Source organism: Pleuronectes platessa, chromosome 9, assembly GCF_947347685.1.
Source record: "Pleuronectes platessa chromosome 9, fPlePla1.1, whole genome shotgun sequence".
Lineage (NCBI taxonomy): Eukaryota > Metazoa > Chordata > Actinopteri > Pleuronectiformes > Pleuronectidae > Pleuronectes > Pleuronectes platessa.
Window position 1 is genome coordinate 23,232,522 of NC_070634.1, and position 22,853 is coordinate 23,255,374.

General features: G+C 41.4%; 1 protein-coding gene across 1 annotated transcript in view; it reads right to left on the reverse strand.

Annotated features, from left to right (window-relative positions):
* The window catches only part of lrp8 (low density lipoprotein receptor-related protein 8, apolipoprotein e receptor), a 148,174-nt gene that overhangs the window by 60,314 nt on the left and 65,007 nt on the right, over window positions 1-22,853 (reverse strand). The window contains 1 exon segment of the mRNA XM_053430020.1: window positions 12,180-12,302. Within this exon segment, the coding sequence (XP_053285995.1) occupies window positions 12,180-12,302 (123 nt within the window).

Here is a 22,853-nt window from a genome sequence, read left to right on the forward strand (position 1 = left end):
ATGACAACACCTGCAGCCAAGACCATGATGAGGGCTGCCAGCGAGGATGGTAAAACTTTATGGATGTTTTGACAGCTCACTGATGTAGGATTAGTCCTGGTACTGCTGATGGGGAGAGGGAGAGATAGAAATAGAGATAAAGAGCAACAGCCGGCCAGAGCATCGCATACAGCTCTACAATGAAGGAACAGCGCACGATACAAAGTTAGACACCTTCTATGTTATTCTGAGAAGTGAGAAAATAAAAGGGGAAGCGCTGACTCATCAATATAAGCTGGAAAACATTCTGTTTGTCAATGTAATACTTTATCAACTCACTTCATGTTTTACACTTGAGTAAGTTGTTCTCACAAACTACTGAAATTATTTTTCTATTAAGCATCTGACCCGCCGCACACTTCCTTATTGAAAGTTTGTGCTGTAATGTGAAAGTGAAATGACAAAATATGAATTTCCATTGGCTACAGGGAATGTATGGCATTCTAACATGTCCTGTTTGTAGATATTTATGAAAATATTAAGGGAATGTTTACTGAAGAGTCGTTTTTTCAGCTTTTTTTTTAAATACACATGTTTGTGTTAGTCTCTTTCTATCATTCTTCTTCTTAGTATTTCTGAAACTGTGCAGTGGATGTTAAATAGGCTCTTCTGGTCCTGGGGTGAGAAAACTCATTTTGCACATAAGGGACGATGCAGTCTTGTAATTCAAAGGCCGCGTCCAGACGTGGTACAGACTTGTTATGCGCCTCACGCGTGCTGCTTAAGTGTCTATTATGAGCCGGGTATAGAGGTGGACTGAGCGAGGCCTTGTATGCTAATGAACTTTTGATTAACTACCTTCTTAATTTCCTTCCACAAGGAGGGAGTGGATTGGAGGATTGAAGCGCGACACCACGTCCACTCCTCAGCCACCCGCCTGGCCTGGAAGCCAGCCCCCCTCCCCATGTGATTGATTCAGAAGGCTCGTAGCCACACAGGCTAATGTTAAGATAATTTTTTTTATGATGAGGTGTGTGTATTAGCGCTTGGAGGTAATATATGTCATGCTGGGGTCGCTGTCTATCAGAGTGACACGCAATGTCTCAACGAAGGCACGTGGGGGGAGTGTATGTGATAATGTGGCACATGATAAATGGGGGGGAATGGAGGCGTACAGATGATTTAGCCTGTACCACCGCTAAGGATTAGAGTTGAATGAATTTAAAACGCTTAAAGGTACACTGAACTCCCCTGCACTGCAGCGAGCACATCACTGATTGATGAAGTACTAAGCCTTTTATGCAAACACCTGAGAAACATGCCTCACATCAGATCAACGGAATATTACTGTGCTGCTGTGAATATCAATTCACTCCACGTGCACAGCAAAGCAGAGCAAGACGTATGCCAAATTGAAAACATTTATATTTCCATAAAAACACTTTCTAATTTTAGTCAAATATCTTAGTCCTCCCTTTTATTAACTAGGCAAATTTCTGACCTGACAACAAATAGAGGTTATTGAAGGTATTTCTTGCATGTGCTGCCGACCATGAGTAGAGTCCAAACTAACCGGGGGTCCATAACAGCTGATCGTCTGTGAAATAGGATAATTAAACTCAAGTTTCAGCCATGAGGTTGCACCATAAATTGGTGAGTGCCTACTTGAGAACAGTAAACTTTTATCGCTTGGCTACTCTGTGTAGTAAAAGCAGGGCTGGGTCGTCCATGGAATCAATACACAACCATACCGCATCATTCCAGTGTAGCTCAGTCTGCCTGAATAAAAACTACTTCCAATTATTGGCCATATTAATTTCTGACAGTTTAATATACACCAGGCAGGTATCATTAACATGTTTCAAACTCATGCATTTAATTTGTGCTATATTGGGATTAACCTGGTTTCATGGACGTTCAATAAAATGGGGATAAAGAAGACGAGGATGCAGACGGAAGGGTAAGAAGGGAGGGGAGTGCGTAGAAGGGAAAATGCAGGGAGATGTGAGTGGGGTCAGATATTGGTAAGAGGAGGGAGAATATCGATGTGAAGACAAACTGGGACTAAGGAAATTAGAGGATGAAACTAGGAGACGCACTCGAAGATGGCGGCAGGAACACTGGGTTGGAATTAGATCAAACTGGGGCTTCTTGTGACCCGAGGGCCAACAAATGCACACACACACACACACACTCCACAGGAAATACTCATCTGGTCACTTGCTCATTCAGATCTGGAACATTACAACAAACTCAACACCCATGAACACTAACGCTAACACAAATATCTCCCCAGGTTACGCTGTGATCCATTCAGAGATGTGTGTTTGAATTATATCTTAACATAGCTCATAGAGATGTGGTAGTTTTGATTAGAGACACTGTGATTTTAATTCAAATAAGTGGAGGGCTCGTAGCGGGTGCACAATCATTCTCTTTCAGGGATTGTGGTGCATTCCGTATAATTGTAACCTTTATAAAAGGAGAATACACAAAGGACATCGGGCAAAGGGAGCCTCAAGCTCGCAGGGAGCTCATATGCATCAATGATTCATGGAAGAGCGGGGATGTATGGATCGGCCAATTATTCGGCTTGTAAGGACTTTGCAATTCTAATGGTTTGATCAGTCGTAGTGGGTCATATTGTCATGGCTACGCTAATTAACCTTGTTCCAGCCAGTGGTCGTGTGTGTTGAGGAAGGTGTGGGGTCACGATGTCTTTGTATCTGTGTATGTACCCAGAAGGAATGTTCTCTTAGGGATAAGGGAGTGTGGTGGTTCCACTGGGCCATTTTCAAATTCAGAAAGCCCTCAGCTTATTTCTCTTTACCTGATTATTAAATGTACGTTATGTAAGTTCGTCCACTAGGGGTCTCTCAATCAAGCATTATTACAAAAATCTAGTTGATGACATCGTTAAGCAGTGTAGGATCATGGGAGTCGTTGTCTTCACTGTTGCTGATGATAACCTTCCTGACGCAACTCAGGCACAAATCCTGTACACGGGTTAAGTAATGTATTAACGTGACCAGTACTAAAGAAAACCAGCTAACTGGCTTACTGGCTATCGGGTTTTCATCTATGTAGAATATATATAAATTGGGTATTCCCTGGATTTTAGATAATGTGAAAATATAAGTGAAGAAAATATAGTATTGGGACTTTCTAAGATATCAACTTAAGATCTGAAAAGTTGCAATAGGCTAAATAGAAAATCAAAAAGACAAAAAAGATCAAAGGATAACTACAATGAATATAATACATATTTGCAGCTTTAATGCAGATTGTATAATGCATTAGATTGTTCTATTTTTGACCTAAAGCATAATCTAGAGCAAGGTTCAGAGAGTGACTAAAGGGATAGGATGTGTTATAAAGTTAAATAAGTCAAAGGACTCACACGACCCACATGACATGTACATATAACTTCACAGGTCAATGACAATTCTTTTCATCTGTGGTGTTAAATCACAGTAATGCACACTCGCAGTGTGCTTCATCCAGTGAACACTCACTACAAGTGCACAATAAATTCACGTGAGTAGTTTTGGAGATGGATTGTGTGTGTACGCATGCATGAATTCAAGTGTTTGCAATGTGCATGTTCTATAACTGTAAAAATTGCTGTGCATGCATCACTGAGTGTGTGTTTGTTAGATTGTAAGCAGGGGTTAATAATATATATATGAGAATACATGCGTGTGTGTACTTTGCTTAACCTCACAGTGCACACAGAGAATTGGAGCATGATTTTACATGATCAAGGAAAAGGAAAAAAACCAATGGGATGAAAGAGGAGTTTCCCAAAGAGATCTGAAAACGTGTCACTGGTTTAATACTTGCAGTATTTTTCAATTATGATAAATTCATCCACATGAACCCCCATCAAAAGATGAATTGCTTTAACAGGTCCAGTTTGGACATCTGCCAATTTACAACAGCAACTTTTTAAATATTTGTCGGACTATCCAGAGGAAAGAGATGTTCTATCAATGCTGTGACTCGTGAGTTTTGCTCTGCTACATCAATGTTGCAGAATAACCAACTTCATCCCCCTTGTCCTTCAGATGTGAAATCCAATTTGGGGAAAGGGCGTATGTGGTTAATATCAGATTACATTTTAAATGAAGGTTAGTGTTGATTAGTGGTTTTCACTGGAACGCTGATCTTCAATTATTGTGGAGAGAGAGAGATCAAAGCCATGAGACAGGAGATAAAAAAAAAATGATCAGAGAGAGCATTGCATTAACTTTTTTTTTTTTTACATTTTGTTATGTCGCAGGCTTAATAATAATATATACATCCATTCATCCTCCCATCCATTTCTTGGGTCCTTCAGCCGAGGAGGTCATGTTTTCATTAGCATGTGTTTAACGAATGCAGTATCAGGTTAGAGAAGAACCCACAAATTTCGGTTTGAATCCGGATGAAGCGGTGGATCAGAATCTATTTCTTCAACTCTCTTTAACGTTCAAATATTCAATTGTTTTGTGCATTCGAAAAGAAACAATACAGAGATCTTGTTGTTGCACAGATCTCGGGAAGGCTACAAAAAAGCAACTGCTGCATTAAAGTCCCCATCGCCACTTTCGCTTTATGTGTCTCCACAACTCTCTCTAGCTCTAGGCTGTGAGAGGGAGAGAGAAGGGGCTTGTTAAATGTGGAACCATTAGCACGGTCTAGACTCTGGGTCTGTCAGCGCCGTAGGGGGAAGAAATACAGCGCGACACCAGTGCTCTAATAGGAAATTGCCACTTTCTCCCAACAGGTCCGTCTTAATGGTTGTTTAGAAGACAACATTTGGCATCGAAAAGTCCAAGTGCCACATCTCAAATAATGAGGGATTGCAGGAGAAGGGAGTCAGACATTGAAGGAGATGGAGGAGGTTGCACAGCAGGGGGGAAAACTCTGAACTTACTGTGACCGCATAACGAGAGCATGGCTCACCTCTAAATGCTTCTGAACGCTCAAATATTACATAAATGTATTTTATCATTGGAGATTACGGCTTTGTGATTTGTCTCCAAAATTATTGTGATGTAACTCACTCTAATTCAATAGTTTAAGAGTAGCCTCTAAAAACAAATGTGGTTCAGTTCAGCAAAAGCAATTCCCTCCCAAATTAATTTGGTCACAGTAACACAAACTCTCTGCATGTGTCATCCACAGAGAAAAAGAGCATCATACGTCGTTTGACCAATTGCAAAAGAGGCTGTGATGCTTGCTGCCTCCATTTTGTTCAGCTATTGCACTTTACGGTTAATTGGTACGTTAAGTTGTGTTAAATTTGCCCATGCAGCTACAACATCTGTTGGACCAGCATTAGGATAACTAGATTGTAAGCAGGGTTGTTAGAGCACATTAGGATATGCTATTGGCAGAGAGATGACTGCTGCTTATTTGTCTCATTGCTTTTCTGCTTCATATAATTTATCTCTGTATTGTGAATATTGACTCATACCGTACTAAAAATCCAGCTACAAACCTTGTGGGGAACATTTTGATGTGTTTTTATGACATTGTGCAAAATAATACAATGATAAAATAAAACCTGTTCTATATTCTAAATTTGCCTTTGGATGCCACGTCTATTATCCAGTATTACAGTTATAGTATGCATTAGCAGAGAGAGAATGTGAAGAGAAACTAAAACTGAAAATGTATTTTTTAGCTCATACAAGCTGCCAAATAATGGCAAAAAAATAAAAAGCAGAATGGAAACCTGTTCATTTTTAATACTTGTGTCTTTACCAACATGGGGAAACCACTACAGCAAAAGCAATCCCATCAGGCAGGTCCAGCACCGTGAGAAGCCCCCTGAGAGCAACAACATATTGACCCACAATCAATCGTAGCCGTCTGAAAGCTCAGGTCACTAATTGAACGTAAGAATGGAATTGACCCCAAACAAAATCACAAGGTGGATGTTGCTGTGTCGGTGGTTTCCTCTGTTTGATCCCCACGTGCTGCACAGTGTAAACAAGGACGTGTGTTCGCTGTAAACAGATGTTTGTGTCTGTCTGGTATCAGAAAACCCTAGTTCAATAAATAAATAAAACAGATCTAAAAACACGAGGCGTTCTTATTGTTAAATAATTGAATTCAATGTTCAATTAAACCGAACTTGGAAACATTTCACTTGATAAATAAAAGAAGCAAAAGGATGATGTTATAAAAGTATTATCAGTTCTAAATTCAACGGTTATTTTCAAGCTTTTATTCAATCATAAATCTTATATTGTATAAAAGCTCTGCCTAAAGAACCTGGAACTGGATAACTTAACGCACTGTACCATTAAAACGATGAGACTCTCTCAAATGGGAGTTTGTTTTCTCTGATGACCACTTTAAGGCTATGATAAATAATTGTTTTTTAAAGTTTCTCCATGAATCGGGTATTTCTCAAAGGGTTTCTTGGGTTTGGCTTTGTGAATGCCATTAATGCAGAATGAGGACGACGACCATATGGCAGCTAAAACGCCGTGAATTTCACCGTCTGGGGTTTTGCCATCCCGTCTTTGTTGTGGTTCTGTTATTCTGTATCCTCCTTAAGGGATCAATACACTTGAAGTTATTGCTGATATAAATCAAGGTAAAGGCATTTGTGGTTAATGAGATGCCGTGAGATACAGCAAGCTAAGCAGAAGAATACACATGAAGGCCCGGGATGATGATGATGGGCTTACAATGGGAGAGGTGGGCGAGTGAGGGAGGGAGGGAGGGAGGGAGGGAGGAATACACCAAGGGAAATTTGAAACATAAAGACTTTTATCTAACTTTTAAGATGACATTAAACTAACTGTCAGTATTGTACGGCAATTATTCATGAGTAAGATTTCACACACACACAGACACACACACAAACACACACATTATCTGGAGACGACTACGAACCGTGGTGATGATGGACATCGTCATCAGCGGACAAACAACAGCCATGTTTGTTCAAACAACAGCCATGTTTGTTCAAACACTTCAATCTAACTGTGTTTACATTTTCAGCAGCAGCCGCGCGTTGTGTTAGTTTTAATAAAGACCGTCCACTCTCATGTGTCCTCTGCTGGTCCCACAGGCCGGAGCTGTATGATGCCGGGACATTGTTGTAAAGCTGCAGATGATAAGCTGGGTTGGATGTTTAAAATGTAATTATATAGTCGTTAATGGTTTCCTTTGATTCTGATCATAGGCTGTGTGTAAAGATGGACGACAGGATGTCTAAGATGGTTTAAGACAGTTTCGGTATTCTTATCAAACCGATGTTTGTTGATTTTACTGATAAGATGGTTGTGATTTGCTATTTGATGCAATAATAACAGAGTGAAACGTCATGATTGACAGCTGAGAATGACTTGATATTACTATTCAGTGCAAATTGGTAAAACTGACAGGACCACAAACACTCAATGATCAAAACCTAGAAAGCTTTGCATATGCGTAGGTTATAGTGCATTTGTACTTGTGTGTGTGTGTGTGTTGTGTATAGTGAGTGAAATTCACCTCAGAGCAGCAAAGTCTTTCCATTAAAAGAACATGTAGCTGGAGAGTAAAGACAAATTAGTGCTCACACTCTGAAGTAGAAGATCAAAGTCACCACACACACACACACACACACACACACACACACACACACACACACACACACACACACTTATATGAGCGCATCTCTCTGTTACCAAGTCTTGTGAACCTCTGTGTGTGTATCATTTCTGTGTCTTTTGATGATAGAGGGTCACTGGACTTCTACGAGACTAAAAAGAGCACAGGAGAGAGGTCGGGGGAGAGAGAGAGAGAGAGAGAGAGAGAGAGAGAGAGAGAGAGAGAGAGAGAGAGAGAGAGAGAGAGGCCACCTGGGAAATTACGCCCGGCTCTGCCGCTGCCTCAAGCATGAAATTGAAGCCGTCTGACAACAGCACTGACTGGATCTTTTCCGTTCATATTCCACAGTAATGAACTAGCACAACCTACTGCCTCAGTGCTACAATATGACGACCTGACTATTGTCTCCGCACACAGGTTGCGTAACCCCCCTTGAGTCCACAGGAGCAGGTGGAGGAGAGGACGGCAGGGACTGAGAGACGGGACGGACAAAGGTCCAGTTTCATCTGTATTTCTCACCGAAGGGCAGTTTGCATCACGGCGGCTTAGAACTGATGTTTTGAGCAGAACTGACCATGTTGCGCTTGTGACATCATTCCTGTCATAGACATCCTGCTTCAAAACACCACAGACTTCAATCCTCCCTGTGGTAAAGTGTGCAAATAAGAAGGAGGCTTCAATAATTAAGAAGTTTTAATACCTGTTTGACTCGGCGGCAGCAGCAAGGCAATTAGCAGCCGCCCTGCAGCTCTTTCACTCTCCTCATATTTGCGAGAGTGTTCTCTTCGCTGGTGGTTTAATTACCACATGAAAAAGAAAGTAAAGAAGTCAATAGTGGTTTGATATGAGCCCCGAGAATCACAGCTTCTAAAAAAAAGTGGGAGAGAAGTCCTGCTGTGATGAGAGGCTCCGCTTTGACAGTTTGTGTCTTTAGATGAATGAGTTTCATCGGCTGGAATGAAATAAGTTTGAGATCAGGGCAGTTGTAAGTGTACTTAGTTTGGTAGAAGCTGATGAGGGGAAAAGATCTAATTAGAGGATCAGAAGAAAGTATTAAACACATCACTACTCATTAAGGCTAAACTGGGCACGATTGATGTTATTTTAGATTTTAACTGTAAAAGAAAGTGTATTTAAAGGCCTTATTGTTTGAGACTGCTTATAAGAGATTTGAGCGTCCTGCTGTTTTGATGCAGCAGTCAATATTAACTAAAATACTTGAAATACAACTGCTGCCATCTTAAACTGCTATTGAGTAAATCCTGTGGATGTACATTAACGATTGAAGTATTTCTGCACTCTCAATCCATTTTTGCACTACTTTCCTCCTGTCCATCATGTTCCTTACGACTTGCATGCTATGTTGTACTGTGTACTATGTTTTGAGTACTTTAAATGTCGCAAACTTGTTGCATATGTTCTGTTTTTGTGTACTTATATGTCTTGTCTACTTATGTTTATATTTACACCGGGGATCAGAGAGAAATAGCATTAAATAGCAGAATTGACAATAAAATAGACTTTGAACTGAACTAGGGGATCAAATGATGGACAGATTGTTTTCATATAAGTGAAAAGTTCACAGAACTTCAAGATGTGTAAGGTGACAAACTAAAGTAAAACAAACTGCAACCACTTCAAAATGAGGGCAGGAGTAATGTTGTTGTTTATATCAGAAATAGTGACTTTGTGGAACTTCCCATCTGACTCATAAGTCTCCTGCACCGTCCACTGAGGGACGAGGTGTGCAGAACACAGTGTGCAGACATGCCTGCTCTCTCTCTCCTGCATCAACGACCTCTCGTCTGATGGAGCATTTTCTTCACAATTCCCTCAAGGCCCCGTTTCATTTTCAGACGTGTAATTACAGACAGTGCCTGAGGAGCCAGAGAGAGTGTGTGTGTGTGTGTGTGTGTGTGTGTGTGTGTGTGTGTGTGTGTGTGTGTGGTCTCAGAGGCGTCATCGGGGGTCCACAGTTAATCAGCAGTCGACCAGAGGTTTCAGAGATCAGCCCATCGATTCCCTCGAAGCAGAATCAATGCAATCAAAGGAGTTACTTTAACTGAACTCAGATCAGAGCGAGGAGGCCGTGCAGCAGGGAGGAGAGCAGGAGGACACAGAGGAGGATGTGAGGCACCATGGTATATGCTGGTGGAGAGCGGCTGTAACCAGGGACAGATGCGGTAAATGGGATAAAGTCCAGTGTGATAACTGGAAGTCAATTAGAAGTAGAGGTCAGAGCCTAGTGAATGAGGAGTGATAAGGTGGTAGCAGCAAAGCAAAAGCAAAATGAGGGAGACAAAGCTAAATAAAAGACGTAGACGCTTCCACACATGGTTATTTTAAAAAGAGTCACTGACTGGTTGTGTGTGTGGGAGATCATGAGCTGAGAGGTTCTAGTGTTCTTCATTTTCATCATCAACAAAACACCAAGTGAAGGAATATCTGTGCTGTTCCAGAGACGTGCAGCAGATCCATCAAAGCCCACTCACCATGTTCAGTGTTCCCCTCAGGCTGAGGATTCACTGGTGATGGTGGGGGGTGCAGCGTGTGACTGACGCACAGAGTCATGCAGTTCACAGACTCAGGAGCGATACCTGGTTATTTACCTCCAAGTTACAGATGTTGGCTAAACACCACACAGGCAGGCTATGTGTAGTATCTACGATTTAAAGATGATCCCTACCAAGCTAGTGTGAACACATAGAAGCTTCTAGGCCCCATTGAGATACTAAACAAGACTCAGGCTGGTGTGTAACCAGAAATGAGGTAGTTCGAAATGAGTGAAAACAGCAAATCTTTTTTAATCTCATTATGTACGGTATTTAAAATACTCAAAAAACGTACACTTCAGGCATTTAAGGCTATCAATGAGCATTTTTTTCACAATGGCATTTATTAATTAGTTTTGCTTTAATAGTACATAAACATATTCACTTATTGTGTTGTTTTTGTATGTGTTTCAGTTGTGTTCTTAGATGTTACGTGTCTTTATATGAAAAGAACCACAGTAACACTATGTTTTGTAAAGTGAGGATTATTTTCTAATGATAGTTAAGTTATCGTCTCCAGATGACATTCACACACACACACACACTCTGCTGCATGCAATTACACACACACACACACACACACACACACACACACACACACACACCCACACACACACAGAGAGCTCTGAGGATCAATGCAGCTGTTAAAGTTAGCGGAGCTCTCACAGCATCTGACCTTGATTAAACATAATTAGACTTAACCAAGTCCACTAATCTGATGAAATGACGAACAGATTCACCTTGTGATGAATATTAAACACGAGCATCGACTCTGAGCTTTATACGAACACTGATGCTGCTGCTGCACACACACACACACACACAAACACACACACACAATCAGATCACTTACAGGCACGAACACACACATGCATACCATACACACGTCCTTAGCTTCTCCCAATCAGACGTATTACCATGCAGAACTTCAAAGGCCCTTTTGATCACATCTTTGAAAATCAAACACAAATTAAACGTAGGAGCTGGTCAGTGCTCACGGCTGCTCATGGAAAGTTTCGTGTTGTGCAGCTGATCTGATCTCCAGAGGTAAAACTGGTTAATAAGAGATTTAAAATGTGAATTCATGTGAAATCATAGCAAATGTGTGTATGGTCCTGGTTCAGACCTGGTTTTAACAACTGTCCTGAGATCTGATAACAAGTGGTCAGTGCTACATTTCCTGTGACAACTTGTAACCGGACATCACTTCCCCTCTCAATATTCAAATAAACATGTACGTCATGTAAGATCTTGATAATAATCGATTTGAATGACCAGCAAAGAGATGTTCTGTTCCACTTTTGTATATAGTTACACTAGTGCAAGCTGAGAACATCCCAAAAACAAATCACATGATATTTGTATATTTCCGTGATGCAAAGAAGTAATTATGTAAATGAAGTATGTTGTTTTCTACACTGTGTGCTTTGTCCTTCAGTCAGAATATGCACCAAACACTTCCCAGTTCAGCAGACTGGGCAGACCGCAAGGCTCTAAACAGGTGTCTGTGTTTAAAGAGTAATACGTGACCCTATACACAACACACACACACTTTTTAAATACTCTCTGCATAATACTGATGAATGGTAAATCAAAATAAACTCTAAGTCTCAGCGTGTTCTAGGGATACGATGTGAACGAGGCAGCCATCTTGTCTCCTCCTACATCCTCTCTGGCCTTGATCATCGTTTTTAGTATGAAAAGCCATTTTCCAAGTGCAACAATGGAGGTTGGCAATGGCAGCTTGAATGTGAAGCATTGAGACCGAGCAACCTTGGGACTGCTAAGAACATGGTGTTGTGTGTGTGTGTGTGTGTGTGTGGCAAAACACAAACACAACACAAATTACTGTTAATATTTCAAAAAGTGTTTTCATCATGCTGATTTGTGTAAATGTGTATGTACTTGTTATACAAGTGTGTTGTTCTTGACCTACCTGACTGTGTACATGCCCCCCCCCCCCTCTGTCCCTGTCTGTGTTTCTCTTTGTGCCATTGTTTGTCTACATGTGGTTGTGTTGTCTCCCGTCTGTGTGTCTGGCCTGCTACTTACTGCAGATTGCATCAGCCTCGTCCGACCCGTCCGCACACTCCGGCTCTCCGTCACAGCGCCACCTAGCGGGGACACACTGGCCGTTCGTGCAGGCGAAGTCCGTGGTTGCACACGTCTTCTTCGCTGTGGAGAAGAAGAAAAAGGCGCGACATTAAATCTCTTGATATCAATTTGGATTGATGAAAACATAACGTCTTTAGCAGAGGTCAACAACAACTGATCTCTTTGGGATACGGAGTGAAGAACAACATCCCAGCAGTCAGTACAGTGGAGACATGTCAAACAATAACAAGAGCAGGTAATTAAAATTGCACTTAAGTCAAGAGCAATTCCCAAGCACCAACTTCAAACCAATTTCCCTCTCCTTATCTAATTGAACCTTCATCGGGGAATGTTTTTGGATGCAGCTGGAGTGTGTGTGATGTGTTTAAGTGCAACTCGGGACAGGAGACACGAGACTGTACGGTTGACTAGTGGACCAGGGCTGTAAGATCGGAGAATAGAGATTTGTGCGTTTCCTATCATCGCTGAGTTTTTGACTCGACAAAGACGACAAAGTTTCCTAGTTCAGGTTTTTATGAAGATAATGAAAATGATATTGTGGGTTGGCAACTATACTAAAGAAATATGAATTATTTAACTGTGCAATGATTATAATGATCTGTGCAAGAATGAGTTCAAATGGCTTTTACATTGATTTGTTTTTAATCGACATCAGTTTGTTGTTATGACTGAATGGTTTGTTGCACCAACCAGGAGCAGCAGTGTTGCATTGTGAACAATGACAATATAAATGTTTTATTCTATTCAAGTGGCAAAGCTGTGGTGTTTGACTGACCAGTGCAGTGGCGGCTTGAGTAGAGCCTGGTTTTGGAGCATGTGTGTCAGATGTGTGTTGCAGTGAACAGTGCAGCAGCTTTAAACCTCCTCCCTGAAGCGGCTCAGAGACTTTGCTCTGCTTTACCGAACCCGTGATCAAACTTTGAGTCCGGCTAAGTCCTCTCAGAGCCGACTCTGGCTCTGTGTAACCGTTCTCTGATACCTCACAGACCCAGAAGGGTTTTGTGCAGTGACTTTCTCTGAGGGGGGAAGATTGAATCACTTGAGTCTGTCATGGAGAGAGGGCAACTAAAAAAAAGTAAAAATCCCTCTCGTTGACAGTGAGAGCCACGGAACAAGAGAAAGCACTCGCTCGGCGTGTTTGCTATACTCTGCCTCGCCTTGATGAAATATACAGTGAGGGAGGCTGACAAATGGCAATAAAAAGGGTGTGTGTCTGTGAGTGTGTGTCTGTGTGTGTTGTTAGTGTTGGGGGTTTTCTTCTGACCAGCGATGAGAGTAACTGTGACGGCTGCTGTTCCACTTCCTTCATGTGATACTGGTTTCCCCCGACCCTTAGTTCAGCTGAATATGTAGGTTAGCAGAGCGCTGGGGGAAATCACTGCACAATGACACACTTTGCAGTAAATCAATCAGATGTGACATTCTGATGGTTTGACGATAAAATATTGCATCACATGCCGTTTACTTCATTTTGTGAGGTTTCACTCTTCTGAACCTCAGGGCTGCTGTGTGGGCTTATATATAATTATTAATCAAAGATTCAAGCAATTAACACTGGAAAAAAAAATTGATGTTTTGGGAAATATGCTCAATTGCTTTCTGTCTACGGGAGAGAGAAGTTTGCCACTTCTCAAATTATGAGAAAGCAGGTTAGCTTATTAAGACCTGAAATATGGGTAAACAACTGTGTTTTTCTATCAAGGAACAAATCCACCACGCAATACATTGAAAAAGGATTATCTTTGGTTATTTGATCGTCTAATCAAAGTGTGAGCAAGTGAGCAAATAAGCGTTTTCCCCACAATGTCAAACTATTCTTTTAACTTATAAATGCAACTACCTTTGTGCATGGCCCATGCGGAAAGGAGGCCGCCTGAGAACAGCTGACAGGTCGCTGCAGTTTGTGAGAATCCCCTTAAATTCTATGATCACCTGCGTACAGACTGCAACAACACTATAATTAAGAAACCAAAAGGAAACCGGGCAGCTAACTTTCTGCGAGTTTGCACTTGAAATGTACTTCTTCACTATTATTTCTGTATCTGAACAGTTTGCACTTTGTTTATCATTTAAAACTAAATGAATCAAACAGTGGATGATCTTTTGATGAAGGCCTCCCCCCCCCCCCCCCTCCCAAAGTCCCTTTTGCTTTTAACAAGAACGATATCACCCCACTGATTAAAAGTACTGAAAAACACAAGCAACTGTTCTGACCCTGGAATGAGTCTGTTTTCTTCACAGTCATATTCTGCTTAGCAAAGGGAAAGCTAGCCTTCTTATTAGCTCGGTGTTTATGTGTGTAGCCTCGGATGTCCTGTGGTGTGTGTTGTACACGAGACAGAGTAATGACTTATGGCACGAGAGGGAGCCATAATAATAAAGGACATGATAGGAGCATCTCAGCTGCGGGGGGGGGCGGCGCTCTCGTCATGTTTATCTAAATTTATTGTACGGGTGATAATGTACAGGCAGGTCGAGGAACAGAGAGACACCAGCACAGAGAGTTTATCCTGAGAGGAGAGACAAAAGAAAAAATGGAGAGCGGTGGAATTGAAGAAGGTGTAGGTGTGGGATAAATGAGAAGGCCGTCCCGAGGGATTACAGAGGAGACAGGGCCGGAGACAAAGGTAAATAGAAAGAGGGAAGAGAACAGGGAACGCGGCTCAGAGACGAGAGCGAGGCAGGAAAGAGGCTGTCGAGCTGGAGTCTAGTGCAATGACATCAGTCTTCACAAAGAGCCCGATAAATCCTCTTCCTTCCTCCCAGCATGTTAACATAAATCCCATCTCTCCCTGTCCAGCCTCCCAGTTTCTCATCTTTCCCTCCATATCCAGCCTGATAACAGAGCCGACCGCAGCCACACACAGAGAAATGGAGAATTCACTGTGCAGCACAATAAAACTGATGAATCAAATCTTTAATCATAGGATCTCATACTATTCAATTAAAATGTAAGTGCATTAAAGAAATAAAAGCAGGTTATTTCTGCATAGTTTATTCAATAGAATATATACATTTTCATATCAGTGCATATCTGCAAACATGAACGAAACAAGATATGACTGTTAGAGGAGAATTATAGCCGTGAGAACTGAGAACCACATTTATGAGAGTGACTTTATTTGAAAAAGTCAATTTGAATAATGAATGAACAGTAAGTGGTGATATTAAGCAATAAACCTTCCCCTCACGTGGACATAGAGCCGGAGATATTAGTAAGAAAAAGGTCCCTGTAATGAAATCAGTGTTCATATAGAACTTATTCCTCTGCTGCAACAGGAACAATAACTGAGGCCAGGAATACAAATGGATTAATATCTAGAAAACAGTTACAGAAAGAAAGAGAAGATAAATACAGGTTATATAAATACAGATTAAATCAAAACTATTCCACAGCAAGGATCCACAAGGGGAGGACAAATAAATAGAGGCCATATATTTAAAGGGTATGTGGACAATCAGAGGCTTATGTTAAAATAAATGCATCAAGAATTTCCAAACACACACACACACAAACAAACATTTTCCCATGGCTCTCAAGAACTGCTGATGCACAAACAAACGGCTGCTTACATTTACATTCTGATGCACAGAGACGTGTCATATATATGAGCGTCATCCATATGGAACAGCCCGGAGCCAACTTATGAGGTGGGGAGAGTGATTGTAGAGGAGACAAACAATAAGCAACCACACACACACACTCACACACAGACACACACAGACACACACTTTTCCTCACAGCGTCACTTTATTCCAGTCCTCTATCCCCTGATAGAAAAAGTGATTCATATTCATGTGGAACAGCAGAAAGAGCAGCAGAGCTCTCTCTCTCCCTCACAAGCAGGTTTTATTCATATTCTCAACTCATCACTAACTTTGAACACAGTGTAAATTCTCATGAATCAGCATCAGCTTCACATTAAACAGGGATTTCATAGGTTTACTTCTCACAGAATGAATTACAGCTCCTACAGCAACATACGTAAAATGTATTTATATTTCCAGATGTAACTTGTGAATGTAAATTAACTTTATTATTATATTTATCTTGAGAAATATTCTTGTAAATGATTCAGTAGGCACTGAATTAATGTACATAATATTATTTTCTGCATAAAATTGACAACATATCGATATTTAAATATGACAATTAACACGTGTATATGGGGATTCTGCAAAAGCCCTACTTTAGATTATCGCTTTGATCTCCACAGGAATTTCATATTTTATAGGGGTCATGCTGGGCCAAACCGTTAAATCCATTTAATCATATTAGTGCATATTAGTGTAGTCGTATTACAGCATCGTGACCAAGTGGGCGGAGCCAAGAGACACGTTCAGGATTAAACGTGCTGCTGCTCGTCCACGTCTTCTAGAGACACACTGTGTTAATCTTCCACTGACATTCAACTGGGTGTCACGCTCTGGGTACCACCATGATCAATAAGATGACCTACTGATGTTCATATGGCGTCCGATCCGCCCACACAAACAAACAAACACACAAACAAACAAACACACACACCTCTTAGGATTCTTTCCCACATTCTCCTGATAACATGATTTCAAAAGCTGTTGTTTGACCTGGGAACAGATGAAGGTCAATGCCTTCTTCCAAATCCATTCAATTTACACACTGCATTACACACACCTACACAAACACACACAGAATAAAGGTGGAAAGGAAATCAAACATCCAGCAGCACAATAACCACTAAAAGAACAGTGTCACCTTTAATTAGGATCTGTTTACTGCAGCGCCTGAGAGGCTGATTTGAGAATAAAAACTGCTTTAAACAGACAACTGGTGGCGCAAATAAATTATTTACCACTCAACATAGAGAGAAGAGAACAAAACTTGTATTTACAGATCACTGGATCTGACCCTGAACAATCAGTTTGCATTTAAATTCAATTTTTCTTCTTGCAGTGTTATTTGTTCCTGGAGTGTTTATTGGCTCCACAAAGCAAGTGGATGTGTGCACAGATTGATGATATATAAGTTTATGCCTTCAACTTTTTTTAACAGCCGATATGGTCGTTAGTATGGATGCAAATTCAAGGTGGCACTGTTGCATTTCCTTTACCTTTTGCATAATGACCAATTATAAAGAGCACTAAGGACTGAGCAGGCAATGGAAGAACAAATGAGAGAGGGAATGGAGGGAGTGCGAGTACGGGAGAAAGAGGAGTGGAAATAGATGGTCTTCCACATTGTTGTGATCGGCCTCAGAGCTGAAGAAAGAAGCGTGTCAGTGGCGGGAGCGAGGCCGTTAATCAGCGAGCGCAGGTTGAACCACAGACGACCTGTACAGTGAGCAAGAACCAGGGAGAGAGGGATGGAGTCAAGTAGACCAGTATCATACTGGTCCTCTGAAGAGATTAAAAGCCTGTCCAGTAACGAGACAATACTTTGAATAAAAGTCAAGAATACAACACGAGCAATAGTAGTAGTATCTCCATTACTATGCTATCTCCGCACATTGTTAGTAGGCAGCATGTACACTATTATAATTATTGGTATTATTATGAACATAATCATCAGTTTGCTATCACCAATATTCTTTGTACACCAGTATCACAACTTCCTCAAGAGCTGGATTCTCTGATACTTTATCGTCTGTTTGACCTGAATTTACAAAGTGACCATGAAGCTGTATTGATGACGACTTTAAACTAAAGATTGACACGATGAACTCCATATGAAAATGTTTACAGATGATATTTTTCAAGTATTTTTCCATATTGGCTTCACTTTTTGGACCTAAAGTGTACTTCCAGGTCTATAATATGAAAGCAAGCTTACAAGTATTGTGTGCAAGTGTGTGTGTGTGTGTGTGTGTGTGTGTGTGTGTATGTTGTGAGAGTCGGATGTACACACTACTACAAAGGCAGGAGATGTGAAGGGGAACTCGCAGTCTTGCCATCCAGACAGCTGCCCAGATCAAATACACACGTATGTTTTGCTCCTCACGGCAAATCAAACACCACCTCCCAGTTCAAAGCAGCTTGTTAGCATTTAATGACCCCCCCCCCCCCCCCCCCCCCCTCTCCTCACTCTGGACACAGGGGTGTCTGGCCTACGAGGAATGATGGAGACTCCAGATATGTTTTTACAGACAACAACACGAGTGAATCATTAAAGGGTTGAGATCTGGTTGACAGTTGCATCGTGTGGATTCACCCGAGGCTCAACGCGTCGAAGATGAAAGGAAAACTTTATGAAAACCTTGATTCTGAAAACTTCCAACAACAGTAAATTGATCCAGAAAAGTGCTTCAACCAAAAATCGACATGAGAAGCTTCAACATGGTCATTTGTAAAGTAAGTGGTCTGTATTTATGTAGCTCTCATTATATTCACACGCAGATTCAAACAGTGCATCTATGGGTAGCACTTTGGGGGGGGGGACTGGGTTCAGTATCTTAACCACCAACACTTAGAGCTGGGGATCAAACTACCGACCAGTGTACATTGGGTATTTTTGTCTATATACTTCATTTATCATCTGCTGTAACAACACAATTTCTCTCCAGCACCAGTAAAGTGAAATCCTTCACATTCCAAACACTTGCGAGCAGGTGCAGCCACGTTTAGAGAAGTAAATACTCTTATTTGACAAATTAAAAACTGTGCGAAATTAAAGAAAGGATTACAGCAAATAAAGCAGCAGTCATATACAGATGTTTTTTTTTCAAAAGGCCCGATTCAAGCTTTGACATGTGGTCAGTTAGTGCTTTATGTTATTCAAGTTATTCTTTCTTCTTCTCTTTGTGTGTGTGTGTGTGTGTGTGTGTGTGTGTGTGTGTGTGTGTGTTTTGGTCAACATCTGCTTACTCATGTTAATCAGACATCACTTTCTCTTTCTTCTGAACGTTGTGATAGAAAAGTGAGGAGCATCTGTGTGATCCACTTTGCAGTGATGGGTATAAACACAGAGAGAAGAGAAGCTGTGGTGCCGAATAATAAGAGGTGTTTTCAATTATTTCACTATTAACATTCAAGGCACTGTTAAAAACCGCCTAAACACAATGAACAAATACACACACCTAAAGAATCAGCACAATGAAACACACACAAACCCGCTGTTCATCCTGCAGCCTGCTCTCTCCTGTTTGCTGTCACACTGGCAACATAAATTAATGTCACGCCCATAAAGTCAACAATGCTCTGCTGAGTCCTTGTTCAAATATTAGTAAAACCATCACTTAATTCATGTTTGTCCAAGTACAAGTTTCCTGTTTGACATATAAGGAGAATCGAAGGTAGGGATGTCAAGAGAACTCTGAAAATGTCTGTAAAAACGTCAAAGTTCTCCTCTTTGGCAGAACCTTATGTACAGAACCATGCTGACGCTGTTGAAGAGGTGAAGTCAGAGATGTCCCTGCTGCAGATGATGATTCAAAGACAGTCCCAGTCCCCCCCCCCACACAGACACACACACACACAAGCCGAGCAGTGCCAAGAGCAGCGTTGAGGAGGAGGAGAAAAGAGCATGGCAAGAGAAAGTGAAAGTGAAAGACGGGAGGCTGTGTACAGTGTTTTTGTTTTGCTGGGAGCAGAACACAGAGAGAGGCGGGGTCAGCGTGTCACCCCCCCAAAAAAATAAGAATGGCATTCCAAGAGAAGGGGAGGATGAAGAATGAGGAGAGAAGGAAAGTGAAGAAGAGTAGGAAGAAGAAGAAAAGTAAAAAGAAGAAGATGGGCCAAAAGAGGAAGCAGAGAGAAGAGAAAGAATAAGATGATGAAATAAAAGAAGAGGATGATAATGAAAAAGAAGAAGAAGATGATAAGCTAGCGGAAGAACAGGATGACAAAGACGAAGAGCAAGATGAAGAAGAAGAAGAAGAAGAAGAAGCAGCAACAGCAGCAGAACAAGACCAGGTACAAAAAGAGCAGATAGAGGATATGAAGGAGATGAAGAACATGAAGAAGAAAAAGACGATGAAGAAGAAAAAGAAAAAGAAGAATCAGAAACAAATCCAATATGAGCAAAAGTGTCTTCGTTTTATTCTCCATCCATGTTGAAGTGCTATCTCTCTCTTTATCACCTCTTTCTTCTGAAACTCACGAATCTGATATCATCAGTGTGAACTGCTCCGTCATCACACACTTCAAAACTTCCCTTTAAAATGTTACAAATACAAATCGCTTATCCTCTTTCAACACAATCATTCTTTGACGCCTCATAATCTTTCAAACTAATACTTCCTTCCTTTCTTTTCTTTCTTCTCTCTCCTCCGGACGTCGTGTGCCTGACGGCTTTCAGCGACCTCTCAAGACAAATGAACCTGAGTGTGCTTGTTGTGGTGAGGGGCCAATAAGTTCTTCAAATGATGGAGTCACATACACAAATGATCAGAGCGGCATTTCAGTGCAGGTCGTAACATTAGAGTTTGGAAATCAGTCTATATCGATAATTATCACAGAACAAGTAAAACATTTTGTTAAAGGTAGATTTTTGCTGCTGGGTGTAGGTTGTCGTTTTAAAGCCATTTTTATGAGGAAGGAAATATGTTCTTACACAGACCTAAAACTGATAAGAAAACAGTTCTATATAAATAATTGTCACTCAAGCTCATATCTTTGCAAAATCTCTCGTCTAGAAATGTCTTTAACCCTCAGGAGTCCTGGGATGTTTTTGCTGTTTTCAAATGTTAACTTTCAAAATGTTCACCGTGTCATCGAGTGATATCTTCTTTTTCAACACTACAGTGCAGATATGATCAGAGAAATCATTTTCCTCATTTCTCTTTAGGTCTGTGAGGTCTTGGATCATTCACATGATTTGATCACTACTGGTTCCTCAGCAGTGAGTGGGAATGTATCAATGAGGTCATTACAGATGTGGACCTAAGACCTGTTTGTTAGAATCAGTGTAGACAAAAGAGGAGGCAACACAAAGGAACGCAAAGTGTGTTGTACAAGGTGTGCACTGTACGTGTGTGTGTGTGTCTGGGTGTGTGTGATGGCATTTTTTCAAGATGTCTGGAGACTATGAGGTCATATCATTTAGCTTCAGTACCTCTCACTAGAAATGACACATGCACAGAGAGATCTCTCTGCTCCGACACTACCTACTGAACCCCCCCCCCCCGCCCAATAAGAGCCCATCTGGGTGACATCCGGCTCTCAGATTTGTATTGATTTATTAAACACTCTGATAGTGATACTGGCGCTCACACACACACACACACGCACACGGACACACACTTCATCCCCTCCCCCATGTCCCACCCTGACGCTCCAGTCTCATCGCACTATCAGACGCTCACTTTCCTAGACAGGGTCATCGTTTTAATGATATCTGCTATCAATCCTTTAACCCCCCCCCCAACACACACGCACACACACACACACACACCCACAAAGAGTACACAACTCTCCATTCACCAGGCTGCTGTCGATGCTGTTTGACTGATGTCATCTTAAGAGAATCAGAAAGAGTTTGGGTGGTGAGTCGGCCCACTGCATATTTATTAATAAATAGTTTTTGATTTTTATTGAACTCAGTAGCACAAGTTCTGTTGTGTAACATAAATGATTCAGTGGCTCTTGGAAACAGTAAAAAATATATATATATTAACAGATCGTCTTTCTTTTTTTCACCGCTTCATTTCATTTTTATTTTATCCTCTATTTTAAGTGTTCTACCTTCAGACACACACAAACACACACACAAACACACACACACACACACACACACACACAAGTGGACATCTCACTTACTCACACTCTCACTCGCGCACATATTGTGGCATAAGTGTCCCGGCGGGGTCATAAAGCCAGTGTTATGTGCTGGGGGAGGGGAGGTACAGTAGTATATGAAACCTTGGTTAGACCAACCTCTTTGTTGCTGGCAGACACACAAACACACACAATCCCACATTGTGCACAATTGTACGTGCTGTGTGTATAAAGAAATGTCTTCATGAAACAAAGAAGGACGAGAGGGTGATAGTAAACCGAGCTTCCTAAACCATTCATCATAATCCATTTATTCGTAAAATGTATCATCATTTTTAATGAAATCTAAGTCCCAATAACCACGATGATCATATTTAATATTCATTTGAGAAAGAGACAAAAAACAAGTGGTAATCATACGTTTCCTCTATACTGCCTCACTCAAAGGAAAAAATAAAAACTCATAAACTCCGTCTTATAATTACTTTTCTCTCGACTGACTGATTAACAAGTGGAAGCTGCGAGGTCCCCCCCCCCCTCCCTCCCCCTTCTTACTAGCAAAACAACGTTCCCGCTGGCTGTATGAATCGACGCTCGCTGTGAGCCTCGTAACTCTCCCCCCCCCCCCCCCTCTCTCTCGCCGCCCTGCACTTCCTCCATCGCCATTCAAGTCCCCGAACCCCACACATGGCGTGCACTGCTGGCCGGGGCCCACAGGACAAATTACTTCTGGGCTTATTATGAAAAAAAAAAACACGCAAAAAATCAACAGCCGCTGGAGGGAGTGGCAGCGGGTCGGGGGTGGTGGGGGGGGCAGGGGCGTTCCAACAAAGCCTGCCGAGCATCCGCGGACAAAAGAGAGGGACAGATTTCTCCCGCTGCTGACAAGCTAAAAGAACTCATTTCAATCACAAATTGCCG